The sequence below is a fragment of the Neopsephotus bourkii genome, unplaced genomic scaffold (assembly GCF_033783945.1).
Source record: "Neopsephotus bourkii isolate Nb327-2 ecotype Australia unplaced genomic scaffold, CSIRO-AGI_Nbou_v1 NB_1760, whole genome shotgun sequence".
NCBI classification, from domain to species: domain Eukaryota; kingdom Metazoa; phylum Chordata; class Aves; order Psittaciformes; family Psittacidae; genus Neopsephotus; species Neopsephotus bourkii.
This window is the reverse complement of record NW_026902234.1, coordinates 3,955,032-3,978,323: the sequence shown is the minus strand read 5'-3', so window position 1 is coordinate 3,978,323 and position 23,292 is coordinate 3,955,032. Positions and strand designations below refer to the sequence as shown.

The following is a 23,292-nucleotide window of genomic DNA, read 5'->3' as shown; positions in this document are numbered from 1 at the left end:
AGCCCTCCCTCTCGCTAAGTGCCTGGCTCGGATCTCAGCGTCCTCCACCGCACAAAGCCCCCGGCTCCGCGGGGAGGGCGGCCCGCTCCCGGGCTCCGCCTTCCGCCCCTCCCCGGCGGCCGGGCCCGCGCGGAGGGAGCCAGATCCGCGCCGCGCAGCCCGCGGGGGGCGATGTGACCCGGGAGGCCGGGGTGCGGTGCGACGGTGAGGGGTGGAGGGCAAGGCGGGCGGGCTCGCTTGGGGGGGCACACACAGAGAGTGCTAGAGCGCTCCGGACCGGGGGAAGATGTGGCTGAAGCCCGAGGAGGTGCTGCTGAAGAACGCCCTCAAGCTGTGGGTCACGCAGAAGAGCAGCGGCTACTTCATTCTGCAGCGGCGTCGGGGCCACGGAGACGGCGGCGGCCGCTTCACAGGTACCTGGTGGCGCGGGGGGCTCGGCGGGGCGTCGGGCCGGGCCGGGCGGCGGATCCACCCCTGCCTCCGCTCTGCCCCGCGGGAACTTGGCCGCGACGGGGGGACCCGCCGGTGGGGCGGGCTCTTTGTTCGGACCGCGGCGGGGACCCTGGGCTGGCCGGCTCTGCTCGGGGGACAGTGCCGGGTGGGCAGGGGGCAGCGGGGATCTCAGCACTTCACGGAGGCTGCCGCCGGCCGGCGTGAGAACGGCCCCCGCTTCCCCCGAGTTGCCTCTGGAGCAGCTTCGTGCTTCTGTAGCCTCCAGCACCGCGAAAGCCACTTCTATTTTTACTTCCCTCTCGCCTCCCGGTGGCTTTCTCAAGTGCGACTGGTGGCGAGCTGGGGCCCCGGCCCCTGCTGGGGTGAGCCGCCGGGGGATCGGGTCGGCCCCGCTCCCTGCGGATCTGGCCGCGGAAACACGAGCCGGGATCGGGCCGAGGCCGCTGTGCTCGGCAGGGCGCTGCTGGGGGCACCCCAGCAGGGCTGTGCCCCCCGCGACCTGTGCTGAGGCACGGCTTCCCACCTATATATAATGGGAATCATATGTATGCTTACGGCTTTTGGCCAATACAGACATTACGGGGAGGAGGTTGTCAGTTCAGCGTTGTGGAAAAGTGTATTCCGACTTATTTTTGCATTTATCCTGCTCTGGCGTTGATGTTGCAGAGTAACCGAGTAAGGAATCTGGGCCAGACTTTTGATTCAAAGACATAAGTATCTGAAAGCAAACAGGCAATACTTTGAAGAATTAATACAGTTTAACAGTGTAATTCTCATTTAAAAGCAGATGAAGTTGTTTTGCACCTTTTTAAAATCAGGATTTTTAATGGTGGCTCATATATTTGAAGGGATGGTTGGCTATTTTCAAAGGGAGTATTTGCTGTATTAAAACCTTTTGCTCCCGAACCGTTGACCCTTGCCACTTGATAATACTGCTGTCTGCTGGAGCTTCTCCTGGATGTGGAGTCATAAGGAACACAGAACTTAATTGTGGCGTGGTTGATCCCGTGTTGTCACGGTGTTACTATTGAAATGCCAGCCCTGGTATAGTTAATGGAAGTTTTGCCAGCAAGTTAAATGTTTATGCTCATATTTTCCCCTACTGCCCGTGTGGAAGTCATAAGCCAGTCTTTTGTGATTGTAAGGACGATGTGGATTAATTTTCAGAGTTAAAAATAGCTGTTTACAGCTGCTTGATTTAGGTCCAGGGCAATCATGAGGTTCAGATCCACAAACGTTAACTCCTCGTGCTTGAGCTTTCCGTGGCAGAAATCTGCAAGCTTAAACCAAACAAACTGCTTTTCTCTCTGGTTAAGTTTCAGGTGAATCATTTTGCTGAATCCACAGTGCACGGGCTTGCACAAATCTCTTCTGGCTGGCAAAGGAAAGCTGCTCCTGTCTCCGGCAACGTTTTCAAAGGGAACTGTAAATTCTGACAGTCTCATAAAGCATTTGGAAATGCTTGTATTTAAAAGAGCTTAGAAATTAGAGTCCTGTAACCAAAAAGCAAGTGTAGGGGAGCACAGAGCATGTCTGGAGTTAGATGGGTAGCTTCCCTCCCCCCCCCCAAGTGAAATGGAGACCTGCACTGAGAAACAGTTGGGCTTTGCTAGTAATTGTTTACTTTCAGTGCAAAGCTTGCCTGCTGATTCTTGCTTTACATGGCTATAGAGACACTTTTACTACTACCTGCCCTTTCCAAACAGATGCAAAGGGCAGTTAAGCACTACCATATTTCAGATATGGTCTGCCAAGCTGTAGAGGCATACGTTAGAAGATTTTGTTTTACTGCGGAAGCAAAGCTTAAGTGAGAAAAATCTCCGGATCTCTCTGCTTTTCCCTTTAGTAACTTGAGCCGTGGCCATTGCAGTTACGTTTGATGGAAAGGTAGAAGATTCAAAGATGTGATGATCCTATACGTGAAAGCAGGTGCCATGGTAAAAGAGAATCTCGTAGCTCCTACAGTGAGGAGGAGGAGGAGGCTGCATATCCTCAGGCTGTGTTAGACCCGTGTGGGGTCAGCAGAACAAAGCTCCCAGGAGACTGGTTGTCATAAGAAAAGAGTGTAGATGGGGCAGGGGACCGCCCGTGATGTGACTGGCTTTAAACAGAGTGGATGGGTGCGATGTTTGAGCTGCCCCTCCTCCTGCGTGTTACTGCAACACGTCCTCATGTAGGTTCAGTGCAAATGTTTTATGGCCCTATTCTCATATTTGCATGCTTTTTTTTCTTCTTGGATGCTTCTCTCTCCTTGCCAGGGCATTTTGTCCATTATGTAAGAGTAAGTTAGCACAGCTGGAGGGTATATTTTATGTGGATTTAATTGCTGAAGGATGGGATACAGAAGATCTCTCACACAAAAGCTCTTTTATTCCGTATCTGTTTGAGTGCTGTGTTTCAGTTGGACTCTGAGCAGATGTTTGTAAGAAAGAGATTATATTTACTACTGTTTAGTTTGCATCCTAGGAAAGTGACTGAATCCAGGCTGGGCTTGCAAGGAGTGGGTACAAAAAAATGATGGAGGCTGTGTTTAACTCGTCATTACCTGAACAGTGTCATCCTGGTTTCTGTCTTCCTGGGGGACATGCTTTTCAAGTAAATGTTTAGCTTAGCACTTTACCTGGATCTCTACTTGAGAGCTCTTTTGGGTCAGATTTAGGAAGGAAATGGATATTATTTTAGAAATACTTTATAGAAACTAAATTATGTTTCTTTTTTTTTTTTTTACTATTTTGAAAACTAACTTTAAGTTACAGATTTTAAGAAAAATATTTAGCTCAGCAATTTCTGTTGATTCTGGTCTGGTGGGTTTTGGAGGTTTCTTTTCCCCATAATTGGAGACCTCTTTATCCCCAATAAAGGGCTTGTGATGTAGGCACGATTAACAGGTCGAAGTTGGTTAGATTTGGTACTTGCAGATATCTTTAGTTCTGAGGTTATATATTAATGATAAGCTTGAGATGCTGTCACGGTAGTAAAAAATACAGATTCCTTATAGTAGAATACAGCACGATGATTTAGCCTGTAAGTGAATCAATATGTTCATTTTTATGAGGGGATGTTGAAAGCCTCATTCACCTTCCTGTTTGATTAGATTAGTTTTGTGCATTCTGACAGCAAAACCGCTTGTTCTGGGAGGTGTTAGGAATGATTTCATCACAAACACTAGACTGAGAGTGGTTTTCCACTCTTCCCAAGCAGCTGGCTTTGCAGTTGCTGTTTACACAGTACTTCACATCGCACACTCTTAGTCTATAAAAACCCACTTAAGATTCTTTTAAATACTTGTAAATTTCCCCTTTTTAAAATAAGGTGAAATAAAACTTTAAAATGAACTCTTGTTTCAAGTGGCTTTTTGTCTTCATGTTTTTCTGGGGTACTGTGCTGCTTTAAGTGCTGGCCTGAAGTAGATCAATAAAAATTGTCTTGTTCCCGTTTTACTTGTTTTTAATTCAGTTATGTTATTTCCCCTTACTGTTTTCCCAGCCTTCATTTTCAGCTGGATGAAAGGGCACTTTCTAAGCTGGATGTGGTCTTACAACTTGCAGAGGATGGACATTTTGAAAAGAAATCGATTTCTCCTTCATCTCATATAAACATTTATGATTCACAACTTTAAATGTAATACACTGGCAAAAAGAAGCATCTTCTGTATATGAATCTGACCTTTATTATTCCTTTAATAAAAATGTGGTATGCGTGATAAATACACTTCCTTGAGGTATATGCCAGCAATTGGAGTAACTCCCATCTCAGGATTTTATTTCTTCCAAGTAAAATTCTTGCAGGGTGGTAGCTTTCGGACTGACCTATAGAGTACCTCTTGGTTGTGAATGGAGATGTGACTAGTTACATGATAAGAGCTCTCATTCTTATTTCCCTCTGTCTTGGATTTTAGTTTTTAATGCATACTGTCTGGAAATTAAAAAAGCAGAAGATCTTTTGCTACTCTTTCATACTCTGGAGGCCAAGCAGTACTGTAATCATGGTAAATACATCAGCTTTTAGTAGCCCTGTACGTCTCCAAAAGCCTGGGAACATAATTTCATAATAGAGTGTATTTCAGGGAGAGGCTGTGAAGGGACCACAGAGGTTTTGGGGGTTCCTGTGACTTAAACAGGGAACCCATCTACCTTGCTCCTGCTCATTTCACTGTAGCAAGGGAGTGTCAAATACATAGTGAAGATTCTGGTTTTTTTTGTAGAGAATGAAATGGCTATACTCATAAGCTTTTATACATCGGGAGGGGTGAAAGGCAAAATGCATGTTGTATTCATAGGATCATATTAAAAGATCTGTCCCAGTACAGTCTTCAAAGCAGCTTGCCTTTTTGTCCAAGATACCAAAAGGAGACGCTGATAGGTAAAGGCTCAATCTGAGCTCTGATTAAGAAGAAAAAGGGGGTAAAAAAAGAGGTGCTCTTATTTTAAATGCAGTGGATTGTGGAGAGGAAGATGCCACAGTAATGATGCTAATAAAGGATATTGGTCATGCTCACTGTCTACATTCATGGTTTTGTTTTCTTAAGGAAGAGCTCTCTGAAGCTCTGCACAAGGAGAGGGGGAAATCCAAATACTTTACTGAAAGCTTGGAATCTTGTCAAAATGTTATCTAGCCTTGCCCACAACTGGAATTCAGATCAGCAGGTTTTTTTTTTCTCCTTTTATTTTTTGATCTCCTTATTTTACTGTAACATTTTTTAAGGAGAATGCATGCTTATAAGCTCTTCCCCAAGAGGGTGGCTTCTCCGTTACAGTGTGTTTCCAAGAGGCATGAGTGGGAAGGAGGGATAGGGCATGAGGGCCAGGCTCCTGCCTGCAAAGCCAGGCACCCCAATTCCTGCCTCCTGAATTGTGTGTGCTGCTCTGGCTCCCTCTGTTTGCCTTTCTGGGGTGGGTTTCCTGCTCCTAAGGAGCAGCCATGCTGAGATGGATAAATCAAAACCGCAGATGCTTGTGTTGAAATGCTAACATTGGGCTAAATCCTTATATTAAAGAGGAGGATGTACCTCTGTATGGAGAGATGGGGCCGGGTTGTGTCTCCTTTGAGGGTGACCACCAGCCTGTGCAACAGTAATCAAGTGAACAGCTACGATGGCTTTTTGTTTTCATGTTCTGGAGGCCAGATGGCACAGAAAAAGGCAGGAAAATCACAGAATGCTTCGGGTTGGAAGGGACTTCACCTAGTTCCAGCTCCCTGCCATGGGCAGGGACACTTTCCACTAGACCAGGTTGCTCAAATTCCCATCCAGCCTGGCCTTGAACCCTGCCAAGGATGGGGCAGTGACAGCTTCTCTGAGCAACCTGTGCCAGTGCCTCACCACCCTCATAGGAAAAATGTCTTCTGTATAAAATCATTGAGCATGTCTGTGGTGGCACAGTGTAAGTAATACTGGATTGGTCTCCTCAGCCTTATTGCAGGACCCACTAAAAATTAGAGACTTTTTGTGTATTGCCTCAGGCAGTGCCCTGTGTCCGGGTAGTTTACAGGGCTGCAGCTGTCCCACCTTCTCCTCCATTGTCAGGTGGAAAATAGTTTCAGGTAATTTCACTTGTAACGTGAGAATTGAAGCATTTGGCTGTGCAGCCTTCGGGGCTATGAAAACAGGCTTGGCCTGACCTGGACTGAAGGCAGAGGACTGAGATAAGCAGCTGTGAGAGCCTTGCAGTGGCAGCGTGCCCGCCTCGGGAAATGGCCCATAGAGAAGCAGAAGAAAGGCGAAATTGCCAGTGCCCAAGGGCTGCAGGGCAGTTTCCACCGTCTCCATCTCGGGAGAGTGGGGGCATGGTTCTGCCCACTTCTCTTTCCTTGGTGTGGTCTTTCACTTCCCGTGCAGTGGTCTGATGCAGGAGCAGGATCTCACCATCACACCCAAGGATGCAGGAGTCGTGGGGACCATAGGACACTGATGTCCACAGTGAAATGCCCCAGATCCTCTCATTTCCTTATGCCCAGTCTCTCTGAAGCACTGGAACCAGTTTACCTAGTGGCCGTGTTTGGTCTGCCAAAACCCATATTGGAAGTAAGGTAAGGACTTGAATATTGGTCTTTCCCCAGCTGAATAAGTGCTTGGAGCATTAAGTCTTTATGTTGAAATCTAATATTGTCTGTGGTTATCTTCAAGTGTGGTGAGCCCTTATCATCACAAAGGAAACACAGCCTTTCTACAGCTCTTGGAGGAGTGTTCTGTCCTTTTCACTATGTACTTGCACAAATAAGTTCTGCAGGGTTAATTTCTGTGGGGGAAGCCTAATGAGAAATAATTTCTCATGGGTGCTGTGTTGTGTCAAATCCTGTCTATATAGTTTTGCAAAACTCAGTGAAGACGGTGTGGCTGGTGTAAAGCTGCTGTTGTTAGTGGCCTTGCATAACTGACGGTGGTTTTATGCAGCAAACCCGTGGATTTTGGGGTGGCCCAGGTGAAAGCAACAACTTGTTAAACATCTGAGTTTTGAACTCTTAGAGAAATCAAATCAAAATGGTACAAAATAGCTAGAGGCATACCCAAACATTCATGCTGGTGGCTGCCACTGGCCAGCAGTAGCTTCATGCCCACTGTCCTAGGCCATATCCTACCTTGGTGCTGCTCAAAAGCCTCCCCCCCAGCCTGTAATGCCCAGTGCCCATGGGGTGAGTGGTGCTTTCTGTCGGGCCTGTAAGAGGTAAGGGTGAAGCCAGGGATAATCCTCAGTGCATCTCAGCTCTGGGTCTTGCCTTGGGCCAGCCATGGGGTTGTGGTCACCAGTTAGAGCTCCTGGTGGAAGCCAGGTTCATAACCCCTCCATCCGTTTTTCAGCAAGGAGGTTGGTCCTGTGGAGACCTCCTGAGATGCATTGCATAGCCAGGCGAGCAGCCCCTGCTATTTGGTGCCATCCTGGGAATGCCTTTTTTGGCAGGCTGGGCTTATCCTGGTTGGTATGAAAACCACCTTTCTGCTCCAGCTGGAGCACAGGGATAGTGGGGGCCAGGGAATGGGTACATCCACGTGTCCTGCTGCCTGGTGGTGGGCTGCTCTTCAGACCGTTTGCCTCCTGTAGCGTGGCTAATTGCTGCACACCATGGCTATTGTGAGACTGATTGTTTGCAAATCGTTGTGAGTTGGAGGGAACTATGTGAAGATGTGTAATTAGGATTCAGGATATGGAGTTGTTCTCTGCTTCAAAGAGCTGAGATTAATTCTGCTTTATTGAAGCTGTCAGTTTTATTTCACTGTCCTTAAAAAACCCCAAAACTTCAACTTTATTTTCATGACCATCTGAATTGTTTGGTTTGCTCTTTTCTCCCAGTTAGATGCCTGAGCAGCTTAGTGTGCCTCTTGCAGCTATTTACTCTCCTTGCAAAACTGCATCAGCTGGGAATCAACCTGTACTGTTAAAAAGCACTTCCCAGCTTTCTCTTTCTGAGTGAAGTATTGTTTTTGTCATAGTGCTGCTTTTGCATCCTGGGCTTGTTTTAATTTCAGCCCCCAGCTTTCTGGTGGAGGAGCAGAGATAGCAGGCATTGGTGAAAAGCAGCAGTGAGCTCATGAGGATGAATGCTGGAGAGGGACTTTTTACAAGGGCCTGTAGTGACAGGACAAGGGGGAATGGCTTTGAACTGACAGAAGGGAGATTTAGATTAGATATCAGGAAGAAACTCTTCAGCTATGAGTGTGATGAAGCCCTGGCACAGGTTGTCCAGAGAATCTGTGGCTGCCCCATCCCTGGCAGGGTTCAAGGCTAGCTGGATGGGGCTTTGAGCAATCTGGTCTAGTGGAAGGTGTCTCTGCCCATGGAAGTGGATCCAGATGATCTTTAAGGTCCCTTCCAACCCAAACCATTCTGTGATTCTATGAATTAAGAAGCATGCGTTACACTTCATGGCTTTGCACTGAAGCGAGAGCCTGACAGGATACTGAGCTGTGGCTGTAATCATAAATCCCTCAATTTGGTGGTTTTGTCTTACAAAAATAACCTAGTCTGAAAAAAAGAGAAAGGTAGGAGTATTTAAAACAGACCTTTGGCACGATACGGATGAGCATAGCCACCAAGTGTTCCTCTGCAGGGCATTGTAGAGCAGGAGTCACTACAGTCCCTGGGGACTGCACCGTGCCCCACTTCCCTGACTTGGAAGTGCTGGGTTCCTGCAGCTGAGAGCAGCCTCTGCTTTGGAGGAGCCGGGTGTCTTGGCACACTGGTTTGGGTCTAGGTACTGTGGTGGTCCTCTCCCTGTTTCCCCAGAAGGGCTCTATTGGACAGATTTTCTTAAGGCAGGCTTTGTTGCACAGCTGTCCAGCTGTGCTGCTCTGAGGTGCACTGGAAACCTCAAGTCTTTTCTTTACTCCAGGTAGACCATGGAGAAGTGGAAGGACAGTTTCCTCTCTGCTTAAACTTCTGCAGTAGTCAGTTTACTTGTACAGTGGCTAAAGCTGTTCCCTAGGGTACTGCAGACACAGGTGGGACTCTGTCATCAGTGTGACCCCTTTGGTTTTGGGAGAGGGGATGTAAGCACTTGGTTTAGGAGATTCAGGGCTGTGGCACATGGGTGGGAAAAGATGCCTCCAGGTGCACATCTCTTCTGCTGCTCCCCAGGTTTTAAACATGTCATCAGAATTTCTTACTAACTGTAGAGAAACCACAGTCACTGGTTGTGATATCTTATTTAAAAACAAAGTAAAACTATAAGGGTAATAATTAAAAAAATTAATAGCAGCTTTGTCTTTTTGCCTTTTTGTTTTCTTTTTTCAGGGTTTTATTAAATAATTGGTCCTGAACTCTAAGTGATCAGTCCAAGTCCCTCTGCCTTACAGCATGGCTTAACTGCTGAAGTGACCACCCCATTTATGGGAAGGCATTTGAGTAGTTCTGGGAAATTTCCCTTTAAGGTCTTTAAAATATGATGGAGGTAAGCAGAAATCATTTTGCCCTATATAGAGGGTACCTTAATTCATATGCTGTTGAGCCAGGCCTAATTGTTAGTGCTTTTGACCGTTTCTTGAGTGTTGTCTTAAAAGGTGGAAATAATAGATAGTTTTTGAGTTCCAGTTAGAGTTCAGCTTGAATCACCCTCTGGCCAGTGTCTCAGAAAAATACTATGTGGTTAAGTAAGACTGATGCAGGAAAGGAGCCTGCATTCTTTAGTTTGAAAGATAAGGTACATTTAGGAGAAATTGGTGTTAGATTAACTTACTGTAAACATGTTCCTTTTATTAGATTAGTTCTGAACGTGACACAGGATAACTTGTAATGGGACCTTTTATCTTTCTGTGAGGGTATAAGGAACCATGTCTCTAAAGGTGAGGAGTGGTGCATTTGTGATAGCTCATTTGAGAACCCAATCATTACAAAATACCCTTGACTTATTTTCATTTTCTGTGAAGAAAAGCTGAACAAGTTCATCGTGCGTGATGCGCATTGCATCCCATTTGGTCACAGGCTGACCTCTGTCAAGGGGAGACACTCCCGACCTGTTGCAGATTTTGAAATGGTTCCTTGCTAACTTTTGTGCTTCAGTTTATTTGTGTTGTTGTATCTGTAATAAACATGTACATTTGCTAAAAATGGATTTGCAATTAGAAGTGCAGCAGTTTGTTTTACTTGGAGGTATTCCAGTTTCCAGTGTTGAAGCAATGCAGTGTGCACAAAAGTAGATGTTTCAGTGAAATGAAAACTACCGAGTGTAGGATTTCTGGTGAGTTTTCCAGGTTTGTTTTATAGACTTACCTCTGAAAAAGTACAGGTAGATGTTCCCTCTACCTGAAATGTAACTTACAGCTAACGTGATCTGATTTACTGAGAAGAGGCATACAATTCCTGTAGAAGTGTGTCTGTTTCCACTTCTTCTGTCCTCTCCTCCGTTTTTGTCAGAAGTATGCATTACACCTGACACTTGAATATGGAGTTTACCCTGGGAGTATTCTTTATGCGTGAAGAAACTTGGACCTTTTGAGGACCCTGCCATGTTCCACAAGGGGTCTTTAGCAGGAAGCTTTGCAAACCTACTTGTGCAGCTTTCCTCAGTGCAGTTACTGTACAGTTAACTGCTTTCCTGAAATACTTCTGCGCCTTGGGAGGTCAAAAACCGGATGAGAAGTTGGTGGAGTGGCTTGTTAAAGGGAAAGAGGCACTTAGGTTGAAGTGCTTCCCAAAAATCTTGACCCATATATAGTAAAAAGAGAAACAATGGGAATTCTGGGAGGGAAACCAGTGTAGCAGCTCTTCTCCCCCCCCCCTTCTGTTTCCTTTTATTTTTTAACTGTCATGTAGTATAAATGGTTTTAGCGTTGGCTGTGATATGGAAGAGGTCTGCTGCATCCTACTGAAAGCATGCGAATGGATCAACGTGTGAGCCAGGGACCCTTTATGTAATTTAATATGTACCTGAGAATCAGAGACCCTTTTATTTTATAAACAGACCCTGTTTTATAAGAGCCCCTTCCGTGGAACAAGGTCTTATTATTAGGAAGGTGCTTGCTCACAAGCTAGGTGTGTTTCAAAGTGTGTTTCAAAATCAGTGTACTGTGTAAAGTTTCTTGTTTGTTTGTTCAGGGACTTAAGTTGTTTGTTTCTCCATGCTTCAGTGAGAAGCCTAACACAAGTGTTGTGATTTGAAAGTTACTCTAAAGGAGCCAAAGGAGGCAACTCATACTGGAAAAATTCTGCCTCTAGTTTGAGTAATTTTCATGCTACTGTCTTTTAAACTAAATCACCATGTTAGGCCTGGGTGTATTTATTAGTGATTAATACTTTTCATGCTCCTGCCAATGCACTCTTGGTAATTCCCTTTTTCCTCCCCCTCTGCCTCTGTCAGTCTCTCCCTTATGTTTCAGCACTTAAGCATCAACTTCATGTGCAGCTGAACCACTGCAGAAGGGCAGGTGCTAGATCACAGGCATGGGCTCCTGCCAAACAAGGTTACTGCTCTGTGTTTGGCAGGAGGAAAGTAAGATGATGATCAGGGGGACTGCTGCACAGCCTGCAATGATGGCTGGTGGCCTTGTCAGGGGGATAGGATGAGTCCCAGACATGGAGACAGAACTCACCCATGGTGCTTGCTTGACTTCAGTAGTATTTGCTTTTATGTTCCCTTGCTCTCCTTACATGCCTTCTGGAGCAGCCCCACTGCAAACCCTCCTGGCAGAGGTGGGACAGGACAGGATGGGACACCCTGTCAACCACAGCATTGGCTTAAAGTGATTTAGGTATGGGGTTGCTGTGCCCTTATGAAGCCCTCATAGGGGGACCAGGCCACTTGGGCTTTACTCTGGCAGGTATCCCAGTGACCTTGCTCTTTTTTTCTTCTCTTTGATTCTTTGTTCCGGCTCCTCTTTGTCATCCTTAGTTAATATGTTAGCTATGGGTAGTTTAGATAAGGGAGGTGATTTTTTTTCTTTGCAAGGAGGAAACTTTCCAATAGTAGGTAAGCAAAATAGAAATTGTAAGCAGAAGTAACCAGTGAGAAGAGGAATTGGCTTTTCTGGTCAGTTATTCAGGAACAGAAAAAGGAATTAATTTTGCACAGGCTAAGAAATATATCCAGAATTGTGCATCTACTTTAATGTGTTTTTTGTTTTTTGTTTTTTTTTTCATGATTTGTGGCGAGAAAAGAATAAAAGAGTATTTCACAAATTATCGAGCTTTCTCTTGGGATTTTGGTAGCACTTACTGTTAGTTGACCTTTTTCCATGACCTTAGTGAAATGAAAACAAAATCTTTTTCCTAGATTTATCATCAGGGGAAAACATGCCCAGCACGTCACAAGTTTCTTCTTCTTTTGATTTCTTATAATGTCTCAAGTATTTTGAAATTTGAAAGTTAAACCCTGTTTTCATTCTCTGCATCATTTGGTGGTATCTTATGGGCTTTAATCCAGCTGTTTTGTAGACCACATGCTGAAATTGGTGCTCTGATAATTTGCTAACTTTTGTACTTGGATGATTTTTTTTGTCTTTTTCTTGCAGTTACAGGGTACTGTTTAGTGTTTTCTGATACTGTATGTATTATTGGTCTCCAAAATCAGGTCTCTATTTTAAATAGATGTGTATAATATCTGCATATATTTATAGCTGAGAAGCAAACTGGTGCTGAACACATACAGTTTTAAAACATGTTGTGTCCAACTTCTGCTTGGCTTTGAAAGCATGATCAACAGTGTGTGTGAATGCAAGGAAGAAGTACTTGGTGTAAATTTCTTTGTACTTGGAAGGTTTTTGATGCTGTTCCATGTGAGCTTCTTACACTTCCTAGACTAGAAGATGGTTATACTGATGCTTTGTTGTGCCATATTCAAATTAATCAGTGGTGGTTTGTTGTCCAAATGAGAAGGTATTTCATATGAGGACTTTGTAGGTCTTTGTAGGTGTTGTTTCCATTAATCACTTAGGTGATGAACTGGAGAATGTATACTGCAAGGCTGGTGAAACTTTTGGAGCCTGAGACTGGTTCCTTTTGCTTTGGGTTAATGGTGAAGGAGCAAAAATACAACAGGTTGGAGAAATTAATATGTGCAAAGGGAAAATGTAGTATTGCAGAAAACTTCCTGGATATTCTAGTGACATACACAAACATAGTAGACCTGTTCCCTGCTGTCTGCCCTCCCTCTCTGGAGGATGCACATTATAAGGGAACTGAATATAATGCTGCTTCTGAATTGCTATTCATAAGTGTTGTAAACCAATTTGGAGTTACTTGAGCATGCTACCTTGCAAATCATGGCATTGGGATAACTTTTTCATGCATAGCTTGGCTCTGCCTGCTGGCAGCAGGAACTGTGGGGAGGTAGGTAGGAAGAAAGGCCAGCAACTGCAGCTGGCCTCCAGACTGGAATGTCTTTTTGGGGCAGCAATTGCTCCAACTCTCCAAAATGAGTTTGCCTGTATTTATCTGAAGTGCCAGTTTACAGCGGGTACTGCTGAAAGCTGTCTTGGATACAGTGGTGTGTATGCAGAAAACAGGAGATTTTCCACCCTTCTTATGGCTAAAACTTCACTAGAAGTGAGCATCATGTCCAGTTTGGAGTGTCATACTTAGAGATGAGCTGGAGAGATTCCAGCTTAAGCTCTAGAACAGTAAGCTGTTTGAAAAACACGATCCATAAGGAAGATATGAGGTGATTTGGGTTTCTTTAGAAAAAGAGAAATCGTTTAAAGAGTGAGCAACCATGCTGATACTTTTTCTGTATGTCAAGCATCAACATCAGAAGTGCCTGTGGCTAATTGCGCTCTTCCAGGGAGTAGGATTAATTTCCAGCAAGAAAGTTTAAGATTGTGGTGGCTGACTTGTTTGTTTGGGGTAGCTTTTCTTCTGTAAGAATACTTAATGAAAATAGTGGAAGAGGCTTGCTGGAGAAGTTGGTGCATCTTGGTTGTGGGAGGTTTTGAAGAACAGGTTAGACAAACACCACTTATAGCATAGGTGTTACTTATCCAGCTTCAGAGCAGAGCTGGAATGGTAACTTCTTAAGGTGCCCTCAGGTCTTTCCACTTCAATTCTGTGGTTATATACATATATATGAGGCAAAACCGGAAACACAAAGATTTCCATATATTTTTGATCTTCTAATTTGGTTTGCCTTTCACATTTTGAGCACCTGTAAATCACAGCACAAAATGGAGAGGAATCATTATCATTATGTTCTCTATTTCAATTTTATGGCTTCAGACATGAAAAGACTTGCTGGCAGCAGAAGTGAAAGTTGGTGCTAATTCTCTTCCCTCTCTCTTCTTTGCAGGTCGCCTGGTTGGTGCCCTGGATGCCGTGTTAGACTCTAACGCACGTGTCGCTCCGTTTCGAATTTTACTCCAAGTTCCAGGCTCACAGGTTTACTCTGCCATTGCATGTGGTGAGTTATTGAACGGATCAGAAGTTTACTGGGCCATAGCTATTGGTGAGTCACAGACGGAAAACCCCAAACCGATTCTGAGCATGGTCAGTGTCTGCATGTCCAAGAAGCTCAAGGTAACCCCAGCTAGTAGTGTGTCTATGGAAAGCTATTGCCTACAGCTTGTTTTACTACCAAATTAATCTCTGGTTAAAATTCCAGACAGGAATTATGAAAAAGTGTTAACTAGGAGCATTACATTTTTATAGAAAGCTTGTTTAGCTGAGGGTGTTACGTACTAATTTTCTCTCTTTTCCAAAGTAGTGTGGGCCTGTTCATAAGCGTATCTTTTCCTACATCAGTAGTAGTTCCTTACAGCAAGAAACTACTTATTCTAGGCTTTCACCAGTCTAGGCTTTCACTTGCTTACCGTGAAATGTCTTCCCGCAGTTGGTATAATGGAATATGACTGGAACATTTGGAAGATGCTACATGATTTAGGAGATAAAGTTGTCAGGGGAGAATGTCTAATTGCCTGGCCTGTTGTGCAGTAATCCCTTTTGCAGTGTTTCTGCAACCTCTGAAGGTCGAGCTCATCTTCAGGAGAGTGATAACAATGTGAATTGCAGCAACCGTGCCACGGCACAGTAAAGACCATCTGAGTGCTCTTGTTCCATTAAACTGTTCTTGCTTGGGCAGTTTGCAGGGCTGTTCTTATCCCTTCTTTTCCAGCATATAAAATCCTAGGACGGAAATTTACAGCAGGTTTTCGTTTGGGAATGGTTCAGAGCTGCACTAGGGGAGGTTTAGACTAGACTTTAGGAATCATTTCTTTACCGAGACGATGGTCAAACACTGGAACAGGATTCCTAGAGAGGCAGTCAATGTCCCAAACCTATCAGTGTTTAAAGGCATTTAGACAATGCCCTTAACAGCATGCTTTTAACATTTGGTCAGGCCTGCAGTGGTCAGGCAGTTGGACTAGATGGTCACTGTGCATCCCTTCCAACTGAAAATGTTCTACCCTACCCTTTCTTACATAGATCAAACCATGAAATAGTTAGCTAATGTAAGTGTTGACATGTTGCTGATAGTTTTTCACATGGAAGTCCTTTAAATGGAAGGGACAATCTATATTTGCCCCTTTCCTCTGTACGTTCTCGTTCAGCATTTATTCCTTAATTCAGCAGAGATCCCTCTGCATGCTCCCCATTAATACTGGGAATTCTTCACTGTGCCAGATCTGAAGAAGTTTGCGTAAAGTCTGTTTGTGCTATTTTTGTTGTGGCTAGGTTTTCTTTGTTTTGCAATTGCTCTATGCAGTTGCATCTATCCCTACCTTGTCCTCTTTATATTTAAACAATGCCATCTCATGGAGGAATTTAAGAGCTTTGTGCTTACGGTCATCAGAGTGTTACAGTCCTCTATGAAGTCAGGTGGCTTTCACTGGGAAAGTAAACCCAGTGTTGCTGTCATGGGCTTTTTGGTCATTTGAATATATGTAAATTCCTTTCTGGGGCTGATCCTTGCCCTGTCCAGCCTCTTACTGTCCACAGGGTTTATTTCTTATATGAAAGGAACTATAAATCAAAAACTTGCCTGGTTGGAATGGTTCAGGATTTTTGTTGACATAAACTCATCAGATTTAATGTTTTCTGAAATTCTCTTTGGCTCTTCTGAATGGATGCACAGCCCTCAGAAAATGAGATTTATATCAACAGAACGGAAAGCAGAGGGCTCTGTTTTGTATGTTGTGTAGGTAGGATGTACATGGTTGCCATTGCTGCACAGAAATGAAGAACTGTGGTAGCAGAAGCTGTTTCTGGCTGGTGCTGGCAATAGGAATTGGGGGAACAGCATCACCTGACCTTTTCTTAGAAAGCTTAGAAAGGAAGGATTTTCCCTGTGCAGAAGTGGCCATCACTGCTTGCCCAGCTCTGCCCTCTCTGAGCAAGGTGCTTTGCTCAAACAGGATGTTAAGAGTTTTGTTACTGGATTTCGGAGAAGCAGTGAGTCAAATTAAGGTCCCTGCTGTATAATACAGAAAGGACAAGGAGCCAGCTCCAGAAGCTCCTGCCAGTTGCCTGGTGTAACTTCATTAGGGACAGCCATCATGTCATTAGGCAGTTAATTAAAATGATGCTTTGTAATTGTGTGTTGGCAGTCCTCTGTTCCAGGAGCTGTAGGCTTAAATGATAATATGTGTGTAAGGGTCAGATCTGTGTTACAGACTTCTGCAAATCTCTAAGGGGTGCTAGGAAGTCTGGTTCCTGCCCATCACGGCTGTTCTGGCAGAGATGTTTCAATGCAAATGGTTAATCATGTTATACCAGTACAGGAGAAAAAAAGAGGTTACCTCAGCCTCAGTGTAGTCACTTAATTTTCCTTTCAGAAGGCTTGTGGACAAAACAGAAACCCAAGTCCCAGTCAAGTGAAGTAGCTTTTGGGAGGGGGAGAGCAAAGGGGTTGGCAACGAGTGGGTTTAAAGAAGAGATTAAGAGGAGTGAGGCTGTGGTTAGTCTGCATATACATTTGGCACAGGCTCATGAAGAAGAGCGGTAAAAGGTGGAATGAAATGCTGTGAAGAGCATTGGTACAGAAAGAGGAATAAGGAGACCCTGTGGGAGAAGGCCACTGCCAGATTCCAGGCTCAGAGCAGTGTGAACAGTGTGGATGCTGCTGTCAAAAGCTTCTTGCTCATGCCCTGTTTCACGAGAGGCAGCCCACCAGCGCTCCCATACTGTTGGTATCTTTTAGGTTGCTCAGAAATAAAAATTCAATTCAGTATTTGCTTTGTGCAGCCATTTTAGTATAAAATTACTGTATTTCTGGTGTTCTTAACCATTGATACAGTTTGTTTACTTTACCTAAAGAGCATCAAAATGTCGCTTCTTTCATGTTTTTTCTGTGTTTGACCTTGATTAATAATATTTATGAAGTTCCATCACAAGACCTTCCTGTCAAGGAAGTTAAAGCTTGGAAAGTTTCCCTGCCAGTTGGCATTCTGCATGGAAAACAGAGTAGGGGAAAGTGGAAAATTCTTGGCTAAATATATCAGTTTTTTGTTGTGAGGCAACATGTCGCATCTCTAAAAGGTTTTATTTGTACACACAGATAAAATCTTGAGAAAATGGGTCTTCTATTTGAGATTCATTTTATCATTATATCCATCTGTGATTTGTATGTCTCGTTTCTTCCACTAGCAAGGCACTAGGAAAAGCAACTTCTGTGGCCTTTACTTTTTCACCTATAATGTTTAACCTCCAGTAAGATCTGGAGGGGCCAGATTGCCCTGTATGTTGCCTGTCTTGACCTGACTCTTCTGTCATGGTATTGTGCAGTGACAGTTCAGTTTCAAGCAGAAAGAGCCAAAGCAAATAGGTGGTGACTCAAACATTATTTCTGGAGTTAAGTGTGAGCACGTTTCATTTAAAACAACAGCAAAAGGCTCAAATGTATCCTCAGAGAAGAAAACCTTAAAGCGGTGAAAATCTCTGTTTGTCCAAGATATTGTGTTCACTGTATTTCTTCCCCAGACTGCTCTTGAGACCCTGTAGGTGTTTCTGAACCAAACTCTTTGATGTTTAGGTACTTTAGAGAGCTTTTCAAATAGGATACAGATCATGACCATGTATATTCCTCTTAAAGGGTGTGCATGTTTGTGCGTGTGCGGTGTGTGTATACATGTGCACACTGAGGGAGGGAGAGAGGAAGATCATGAACTTTTGGGAGCAGGACATAAATCAAAGGTTTCCAGTGGCTGCTTAAGGAACATGGTGTCAGAATAAGCTGCACTCTGGCAGCTCAGGATGAAGTTTTGCTGTTTTTTTGCTTCGACTTTTAATGCAGTATTTGCTGGCTGGGAGTGTTTGAGAAGATAAAACTAAAAGCACTAAGACTAATACTGTAAAACAATGAGGTTTTTGTTTTTCTCTAACTATACGGCTGTGAATGAGACCTTTTTGACCTGTTTGCTACCAAGAATTTTGAGGTTGAAAGTTCAGTTTCTCATAATGAATTTATGAAATAGTGTGTTTCATTACTTTCTTTTCTTCCTTTCAATTTTATTTCATAGGATGAATTTCAGTAAATTACTTCTTGCTTTTCTAGGTGCCACTGCAGAGGAGATAAATCAGCACTGGGAATGGCTGGAACAAAACTTGCTCCATACTTTGTCTGTGTTTGACAATAAGGAAGATATTGTTAGTTTTGTGAAAGGAAAAGTGAAGGTAAGGAAACTGTCTTACTTTCACCCTTCCCTGCATGATTACAGGTTTATTAGAAATAATATCATGAAGCTGTTGTCATTCATATATGGTTTTGTCCTTCTAAACCTCCTGTTGTGGTTTAAACATGGAGTCCCCACAGCACAGGGACAGGGGACAAGACCCTATTCAGTATCACCTGCATCATATAGACCTGGCATGGAAACTGATGGTGGCTTTGCGGGATATGGCAGTCACGGCGGGGCACTGCAGTGAGGGTTATGGATGGACACAGGCTTGCAGTAATGAGCATCCTTTTGGAAGCTTAAAGAATTGTAAAAGTAAAGGCATTTGGTGACTAATGACCACGTTTAAAATAACAGTGGCGTGTGCAGCAAAACTCAGAAAGCCTGGTGTCCTGAGGAGCTCAGCGATGGCTGGCTGAGGTCCAGGTTTGCTGGTGACCACTGTACCTCAGGTCCTGCTGCAAGTTTTCCCTTACTAAGAGTTTTAATGAGGTGCTCTTCCCCAATACTCTATTTGTATTGGTCTGGGAAATCTGTAGGAATAATAATGTTTTTTGTGAATTTCAACCTTGCTGCTGTGATCCTAGAGGGCTCTGAAGCTGGGGAAGAAGGGGATGGAGAGGCAAAACATCACCGTGCAAATCTTAAGTGTTTATGCTGCGCTTTGTCTAAGGGCACTGAAAGGCTCAAATACAATTAATCTCTCTTGGTAATGCTGTGGCTATTACCCAGAACAGCACATACTTAAAATTCTTCAGGTTTCATTAGTTATTGTTAAATCCAGGTTTTGGACCCCCTGCCTCTGCTGTGGACTTTTGGCATAGTAGGGCTGCTTGGTAATTGCAAATTATACCAGGTGCTGTAACATGCAGTTAAGTCTGAATGATACTTAACTCCCTTGCTGTAGTACCACTCTTTAAATTCTGATCACTTAATTATATTTATGTAAATATTCTTGGAACCATGTTTTTAATGGTTCCAAGTGTGTTACAAGTTGCTGACAGATGTCACTGCATTGCCTCTTCACAGGATAATAGTACTGGTCAGTGCGCACTGTTGTTACAGTACCTTTGCTCTGTATACCCTGAATGACAGCAATCATAAGCCACAGTGAAACTGTAAATAGATATTTCTGCCAGTCATTGAAAAAGTTATAGCAAAAAAGAAAAAGGGCCCTAGAAATCATGATTTGGAAGCATTCAGAATGAATGAATTCAGTATGAGAGATGCAAATACCTCAGAAATGTCTCCATTTGTGACAACTGCAAATCAACTTGAATTTACTTGTAAGAAAGAGTTGTGTTACCAAAATTTGAATAGGTGAGCTTGTAGCAGCTTGCTGGAGTGTGAATACCATAGCTTTGTCCTGATACGGTATCTCGTTATGGACTCAGGCGCTGATTGCAGAGGAAACCAGCAGCAAGCTCGCCGAGCAGGAGGAAGACCCCGAGAAGTTCCGAGAAGCCCTGGTGAAATTTGAATCCAGATTTAATTTCCCTGAAGCAGAGAAGCTGATCACCTATTATTCCTGTTGCTGTTGGAAAGGAAAAGTTCCTCGGCAAGGCTGGCTTTATTTGAGCATCAATCACCTCTGCTTTTATTCCTTCTTCCTGGGCAAAGAATGTAAGTGTAAATGCATGAGAAATCTAATAATAGGGAGAAGTATACATATAATATTTCAAGGCAAGAGTAGCTAGGATTTTTATGAAAAGCCTATTTTACCTGTGAAGTTTAGTTTCTGAGGGTTTTTTCTTGTTCAGCTGAAAGATCCTGTGTAATTTAGTATTCACTTCAGCCTTTATGTTTATGTTTTAGTATGAATCCAGCAATAAAAAATGAGGCACGCAGATACAGCTGCTATCTGCTTCTTTTTCTTGCCATGGTGAAGCAGCCTTAAAACATAACAAATCTCTACAGATTCTGAAATAGAGACTTTTAGTGCCAGAAATGGTGAGTGAGGATGGGTCCCACTCATAGGCAAGGAAGCAGAGTTGCTGCCGGGCAGCATGGGAAGGGCTGCTGGGGCCAGCTGCCTGCCTGAAAATAGCCCAGGAAACATAACAAGGCTGTCTCCTGGAGAGCCAGGTGAAAATGCAGGGCTTTTAAGGGAAAACAGCAACAATTTAGGGATTCCTTTGTGCTTCTGAATAGCAGTGCAGGAAGGTCACAAGGAGTGTTTCCTGGGGTTTTTAGACCTTCAGACTGTTCAGCGAGCTGTAAGACTTTGATCAAGGTGTTCCTCTGCAGAGCAAGGCTAGATTAAAAGTCTGTCAGAATAGATATTAGATGGTAAAAATGAATGTAGCCATTTTAACTGTATAGCATTTCTTTGTTTAGTGAGATTGTGCATGAACTGCACGTTTTAAGCCCTGTTTATCCTGCTAGAACTTCAGCAGTAACAGTAATATAAACCTGTACTGCTATAAACACAGCAAGAACTTTACTGTTTACTGTCTGGATTTAATATTGGGATGGCTAGTCAAATAAAACCGTAGATTCAAAAATGAAGTACGTTAGTATAAAGATAAAAAAGATAGTAATTGGCAGTTTCTAAGACTTAGAACATACAAAGGAATGCTTAGAGCTAGAAGTCCTTTTTTTCCCCTGGTATTAGTTCAGGCCAGTTATTCTGTTGTATCTGCAAAAGGTGGCAGAGTTAGATTTAAAATGTTTGTTACTTGTTATAAAAACAGAAGTTGAGTTTTGCCAGGAAGACTGGAATAGAATTTCTTGAAACATACAAGACATCAGAGTTCTTGTTTAATCTCCTTTTTTCTGGCTAGTATTAAATAATACCCTTTCTCAATAATTTCTTCTTGCAGACTTTCTCCAATTAAATCTGATATATCCAGTCTGCCAAAGCACACAAAGCAAAACCAATACTTAATATAGATAGATAATGAGAGAAGGAGGAGGGAGAGAGAGAAACCCTTTATATTGCTCAAAAAATACAGGTTGTTAAATGATACTGGAAGTACAACTCAGGCTGTATTATTTAAAAAGAAATCACTTCCCTTTTTTTTCAATAATAATAATTCATTATGAAAATACACAAACCCCACAAACAACAACATGTTTGCAAATTCCATTTTGACTGTGGAAAATACACCACTCATTCTCCGTTGCAGCCAGTTGCATTGCCTTTGTGTTCCAATGCATTTGCATGGAAATCTGAAATAAAAATCTGGTGTTTTTTTGGTTGTGTTAAATTTCCGTATCTCAGTGGGAAGCTGACAAGCTTTCCATTTCTTTGATTCTGATAAAGAAAATTGCTGCTGTTTCAAAGCTAGTATTGTCACATTTATAAAATACTTGTATTACATCGAATAATCCAGATTTACCATAGTTCCGGTTGTTAGTATTCGAGAAGCTGATGCTGATTATATGTAGAACAAGTGATTCATTGTCTCTTTTTTTGTCAAGTAGCAATCAGAAATTAAATCTGGTTAAATCTGCTCGTGAAGATATTGCTAAGAGATCACATTTATTGCATTCTTCAATACATCATAGGAAAGAAAAAACAATATATGGGTTGCAATAAAAATATTTCTTAAATATGTTAACTCTGTAAAAATCCCCCCCAAATTTTAGACTGCAGTCTGTTTATAGGCAAAGCATTAAGTCTTATGCTCCTGGCAAGTTTATCCCCTTCCCCTTGTTTCATTTTATGTTGAGATGACCTGGAATGCAGTATTGGAACCTGTTTTCAGCTTCTCATAAAATTAACTTCTGGTTTATATGAGCATAAACTCCATGGAACATTTTTTCCCAAACAAGTCCCCTTTTATCTCAGCCTCGAAGTATTTGCAGGATTTCAGAGGCTGAGAACACTGGGTTTCTTGAAAGGGCATGCCAAGGTTTCTTCATATTTATTAATTAAACTTGTGTTTTTCTAAGACTTTGAAGACTCTGTACCTTTCATCAGTTGTTTGGGCCCCTTACAGTCCGCTGTGGTGCTTCTGTAACCAACACTGTAGAGCCTATGTGATGCCGACCTGCTTGAACAATAGTGCTATTGCTATGGCGCTATTTAATCTTTCTTCCCTTGGCTGTTCTAGTACAGATGATTTTATGACCATTTGCAACAGTTTGTGCGTGTTGACGCAGCTGTGCTTTATTTAAGGAAGAAAAAATGTAATCTGCAAATAATCTTGACAGCTGTGGCTCATGTAGTACAGAAAACTTGCTGAGGGTAGCTCCGCAGGTAATTAATGATCATGGATAAATGTCGTATATATATGACAATGTTTGTTATTACGGCCTTTTAAATTGTTTTATTGGCATCAGGAGACCTGCTAGGGATGTTAGGGAGTGTATTCTTGATATTATTGGCACAGAGAATCCTGGGAAGCTTCCAACAGTTGCTAAGAAGAAATTTAATCTATTTTAAAGTCCTTTCAGCCTAATTTCAACCCAGAGATTTGTATGAGATAGACAAGTAACATCCTGCAGTGGTTATCTAAAATAGGCTGATTCTTTTTACTGTTTGTATTTATATGCCTCAGCAATGTTTAAGTATAGAGAACAGTGTCCTACACTTTTTCTTTTCTATGAACAAGTCCAACTACAGTTAATGTTTAGGACAAATTTGGCTGTGCACCTTTTCAGTAAAAAGTAACCAAAATGGGAAGATCCCAAAACCTAGGTGGCTTTTTTTTTTTTGAACACCTTGTTTATGGTAGTAACTAAACTCTATGAAAATGTCCGTGTGTAAAAGCTTCCTTGTGTATGGAAGTGGTTAGCTTTATTTTAAAATGAAAGTTAAAGTACCATGCCCGTAATTTGTTTTCCACCTACATACAGTTTTATTT

At 42.9% G+C, this 23,292-nt stretch overlaps 1 protein-coding gene across 2 annotated transcripts in view; it reads left to right on the top strand.

The window, feature by feature from the left end:
- The first annotated feature begins 223 nt into the window (after positions 1 to 223).
- TBC1D8 (TBC1 domain family member 8) overlaps positions 224 to 23,292 on the top strand; it is a 49,215-nt gene continuing 26,146 nt past the window's right edge. The window contains exons 1-4 of one of the 2 annotated variants that reach the window (XM_061377587.1): positions 224 to 413; positions 14,161 to 14,271; positions 18,361 to 18,479; positions 19,876 to 20,104. In XM_061377587.1, coding sequence (XP_061233571.1) covers positions 287 to 413; positions 14,161 to 14,271; positions 18,361 to 18,479; positions 19,876 to 20,104 — 586 coding nt within the window. In that variant the 5' untranslated portion in view covers positions 224 to 286. Of the gene's footprint in view, positions 414 to 14,160; positions 14,317 to 18,360; positions 18,480 to 19,875; positions 20,105 to 23,292 lie in introns of both variants that reach the window. The other variant, XM_061377586.1, reaches the window with a different exon arrangement.